Source organism: Prosopis cineraria, unplaced genomic scaffold, assembly GCF_029017545.1.
Source record: "Prosopis cineraria cultivar Desert tree isolate PC_DT_omini unplaced genomic scaffold, ASM2901754v1 PC1845, whole genome shotgun sequence".
Taxonomy (NCBI): domain Eukaryota; kingdom Viridiplantae; phylum Streptophyta; class Magnoliopsida; order Fabales; family Fabaceae; genus Prosopis; species Prosopis cineraria.
Window position 1 is genome coordinate 18,300 of NW_026557170.1, and position 5,220 is coordinate 23,519.

The window sequence follows — 5,220 nt, forward strand, 5'->3', positions numbered from 1 at the left end:
AATGATTATAAATATAAATTATGAAAAATTGACCATTTCAATCTCAAGTGACAGCACTGTCAGAAAGCTCCCCTTTTCTATGCGATTTTTCACATTTTTGTATCTTCTGCAATCCTATTCTGAGCAGCGTATTAAATGCTTGCCCTTTTCTTAACTAGAATTCAAATTTTAATTTGTGACCCGAGACCCCAATTCTCCAGTGATTATTTTTAGCGTATCTATTGACGCTGCCAACCGAGAAAAGAAATTTCTGAACGTATTTTCACTAGAAAATCAGAATCAACTTTTGATCAAATGCAGTCCCGTGCAGCTATTTTATTGACATCACTCTCATGTCAGATTTTCCCGGAAAAGCTAAAGAAAGTGAAAGGAAAAAACAGCAGAGAAAGTAGATTATCTTTTACCATATTAGCTTAATCCCATCTAAGGAAGGACAAAACCAGAAAAAACAGAGATAGGCGTAAATAAATTAAATTAAACTACATGCCTTAAATGAAAATGCCCTAACCAGATTTAGATTTCGTTGCTGACCATTGGTTTTTCCTGAATCCATGAGTTCTTACAGTGTGCTATCGCACCCTGGATTGCGCTCTGCAACTCCTCCATCGTCGACGAATTGTAGCTGCTATAGTACATCCCTCCGGCGACGCCACCGCTTCGAGAAATCGCGCCGGAGTGAGTTGGCGAGGATCTCATCGACGAAGGACAGCTCGAAACGCAGCTTCTCTTCCTCCTCAGGTGCCTCAGATTTCCCGAGAAAGAATGAGAAAGCATCACCGACCCTATTTGTTTCTTCTCCGCTTCTTTCGCAGTTGATCTCTCTGTTCTCGCCAACAGAGACGAAAACGACGTCGGTTTTGCTCCGTTAGTAGTCTCCGTCCTCTGCTGATGATTCTGTTTCTGCGAAAACTTCTCGTACAACGGCTTCACCTTCTTCAAATACTTCCTAACAACCTCTCTCGCCGTAACGCTCACGCGTCTCACCGACGATCCGGATACGCCATCCGGATCTCGGGTCTTACCCGGTTCTTTCCGGAACACGGAGGAGAATCTCGAGAAGGTAGATGATAAGTACTTGTTCGTCGTGCTCGTCTTGTTGATCTTGTTAATCTCTCTATGGGATTGGAATCGAGTGGCTTGGGGATAGAACAGCGGGTTGTTAAATCGTTTGACGTCATCGTCGTCCGTGACAGAGCTCGGGCGGGAGGAGTCGCAATCGGTGGCGGTGAATAAGGAATGCTGGGAATCGTTGGAGCTGCCGGAGGAGTCACGGGCGGCGGAGGAGGAGGAGGAGGGAAGGAGGGTTGGGACTACGGAAGGCAAGCTGTGGGAGGGGTGGAGGGGTAAAAGGTGGCCGTCGCGGAAGAGTTCGTCGGCGGGGCAGAGGGCGGAGGAGGAGAATTTTCGGGGAGAGATGGAGATGGTGAACTCGAAGTCGGAGGAAGAGGAGGAGTGGGTGGGCGACGGAGGAAGCATGTGGGAGTTTGACTTTGTCATGTCTTTGTCTGTGGGTGGCTTCGCCATAGCTACATGGTAGGCAGAGAAGGAAGGAGAAGACGGTGAGGAGAGCCTAAGCTAAGAGAGAGACCTGAGAGTTTGAGACTTGAGAGAGAAATTTTGCAGAGAGGGACGTGTGAAGAATGGTCAAGGATCTCTATCTCCATTGCCGACGCTCCTTTGTGACGCGTAAACTTCACCATTCGCAACGTTTACTTCCATTATTTGGTTTATTTTTCTACTCCGATTCCCAGCTTTTTTACCATAATACTACACATTGTAAAAGAAATTGCTGGAATACTGTAATATGGAAAATATTTTTTTAAAATACTACACTAAAAATTATTTATAAAAAAAAAAGAGTTTGAGGTTCTGAAAAAATTATTCTCACCTAGAATGATTTTTAGAGTTAAAATTATCTTTTTATTTTATTAAAAGTAAAATCATTTACTGCATGAATGATTTAACTTATATTATTGATTTGAAGTTTTATTTTTAATCTTTATATTTTTTTTAACCCGTGATCATTTTGTGAAAATCTTCGGAACACCCTAGGCTTCAGCTTTTGCTTTTCACATGAAAATAAAAAATTCATGCACATTGGTTATGTAAGGGCTGAAGATATGAAAACACGGTAGCAAAGTTGAAGTTAGATAGAGTGAAGCCAAATAGTGTGAGGGTAATTTTGCTCTTCTCATTTTATTCATATTCATGCGTTGGTGAGATTGAATATAAACATTATTTGCTCTTATTTATCCAGTGTTCTAACATTTTATTTCTATAATTTTCATTCTTGCTTTATTTCTTGTCTGCTTCATTTCTCATGCTTTGTCATTTCTTCTCATTCAAACTTTAAAATTCTTTATTTCTATTTAATTTCTCTATTTCAATTGTTGGTGTTAGTGTTGTGATCAAAGTTTAAAGTGTATTTTTTTCTTTTTATCTACTTAAAGCCTGACTCTCCATCTAATTAAGGTATATTTTCTTAATAATTTTTTCAAATTTTATATTAAAGTTAATATTTTTTTGAGTAAAATTTTAATATTTAATCATTAATATTTTGTATGTTAAGTTTTTCTTAATTGCAAATGTAGCAATGTGGTTAATATTTTTATAAAATAATCAGGGTATAATCAACGTAAATGTAAAGGGAGTTAAATTTTAAAATAATATACAATATTTTATATTTTTATTTATTTTAATATTCATACTAATTAATTATTTATGTAAGTTTATTACATTAAAAATCTGAGAGAATAAATTACACATAATATTAATCATTACAAAGATATCTATAAAATTATATTACTCGTAACAAATATAAATAATATAAGAAAACCTTATCAAATAAATAATATAAAAAATTTAAAAGTGAAATTATATATCTATAATATTAATTATAACAAATATAAATAGTATAGGAAAAACTGATTAAATAAACAATGTAAAAAAATTATACATTTTTATAATATTGATGTTTGGAAAAATGTACATATTAATATATTATAAAACATGGTAGATCCTTATACTTAGGGAGAGAGGTCAAATAACAAATAAACATACACATATACTATATATACATATACTGCATAGATTATATAATATATGTGTGTGTTTGTAGTTAATTTATTAATAAAAATACTTATTACATAAAAAGATTAAATACACATAAAAAAATTGTTACATATAAGTAATACTTCATTTGATCTTAAATATAAAAGTTAGATAATTAATTTATAAATTTTTAAAAATTAGTTAATTTAATTTTTTTTATAATTTAATTTTATTGGGATGTTAATTGTATAATGTAATGTTTAGGAAGTAAAATGAATCATAGAAAAGAGTTTGTGCGTATATTTGCATTATTTAGCCTCAACTTTGCTACTATGTCTTCATATTTTCAGCCCCTTATATAGCTACTGTGCATAAATTTTTTAATCCCGTGTGAAAAGTAAAATTTGGGCTTGAGGGGTTTGAAGGTTTGACAAAACAATTACGGGTTAAAGAAGGAAAGATTGAAAATAAAATGTCAAATCAACAATAATAAATTAAAATTATTCAGGCAATGAACGATTTCACTTTTAATGAAATAAAAAAATAATTTAGGACTCTAAAATCATTCTAGGCGAGAATGATTTCTTTAGAATCTTAAACTTGTTTTTCTTGTGAACAATTTTTGGTGTAGTATTTTGAAAAATACTTTTCACGTTGTAGCATTTGGCAATTTATTTTACTGTGTGTAGTATTCTAGTAAAAAAGACTTGAATCTCCTACTCCTTCCTTCTCAAAGGAAAAGTATTTTTTTCAACTAATTTTAATTTAAAATAAAATAACTTAGTTCATGTAAAAAAAATTCTTTCCCATTTTATTCCCTGTACTTCTTAACCTGAATCATTGTATAAGTTTATCTCTCACTCATTATGATATGCATAGGTAATTAAGATTGTAGATAAAAAGGAAAACAATATACTCCCTACAATCTTATTTATAGGTTAGAGACAAAAAAATTTTAGTCCTATTTAGAAGTTAGTTCATTACATTTTCATCACAAATTTTTTCATTTGACTTTCATTGAACATTAGAGAAAAATATATTATTAAAATATGTATATTTAATAAGAGTAAAATTTAAAAATTATAAATTTTTATATAGTTAATTACTTTTAATATTTTCCTTAAATTTGGTAAAATATATTGAAAGTATCTTATAAATAGAATTAAAGAAGTATATTTTTATGAGAATGAGGATTTATTGATATAAATTTTTTTTCCTAAAAACTACTTATATTTTAGATCACAAGGAGTATCTCTTATTTATATGACAAAAAAAATGTTTTGATCTTATTAATTTTACATGACACTTCTGCAATTTTTTGTTTATTTTATCTCTTTACTTCTGTTAAATGTTGGGAAGATTATTAAATATTTCTTTCAATTCAAAATATAAGCATTTTTTTTAACGAATCTTGATATAAAATATAAGCGACTTAATATTTGTAGAATTTTTTTTTTTATTTTACCTAAGGTATTTATTAACCTATATTCTTATTTTTTTAATTTATGAGTTTCTTCTCACTCATCATAAATTGAAACTAAAATTAAAAAAGAAAACAATATATATCTTTATTAGAATAAGAATGTTATGCTGTTTATTATAAAATATATTTATATTTTTTGATCAAAGAGAGTATTAGAGAATTTTATTTTAAAATATGTATATTTAATAGTTATGAAGTAGAAAAACATTTAAATAAAGATAATAAGTTTTAATTTTTTTAAATTTTAATAAAATATGTTAAAAGTGATTTATAAATAAATTTGGAGAGAGGGGTTATGTGTCACGTACATATGTATGTGCATATATTGACTTTCATTGTATTTTAATCTCACTGCAAAAATTGATAAGATGGCTTAATGTTGGGACGAAGTAAGATATTATTCTTTGTAAAAATGAATGTAAATGGTAAGGACTTTCATCTTTATAAACGATTTGAAAAAAATGCAGAAAATAAGTTATATAATGTTTCTATAAATTTTAGAGATTGAATATCTATCTACAACACCCATATAATATGAAAATAAAATTCAAAACCTGGGGCCTTAACTTGCCAATTCTGCTTCCGCCACCATTGTACCTTGTGTATATAACAAATTAAATTTAATTAAGTTATCAATAGTCTCATTATCTAGTCATTTCTATAAGTGAAATTATAAGCTTAATCTT

The 5,220-nt window shown here is 30.2% G+C and overlaps 1 protein-coding gene across 1 annotated transcript; it reads right to left on the bottom strand.

Moving 5' to 3' along the window:
• Positions 1 to 373: 373 nt before the first annotated feature.
• Positions 374 to 1,655, bottom strand: LOC129301005 (probable membrane-associated kinase regulator 1). The gene has a single exon (XM_054939590.1). The coding sequence runs from the start codon at positions 1,522 to 1,524 to the stop codon at positions 514 to 516; it is 1,011 nt and encodes a 336-aa protein (XP_054795565.1). The 5' UTR covers positions 1,525 to 1,655; the 3' UTR covers positions 374 to 513.
• Positions 1,656 to 5,220: the final 3,565 nt, after the last annotated feature.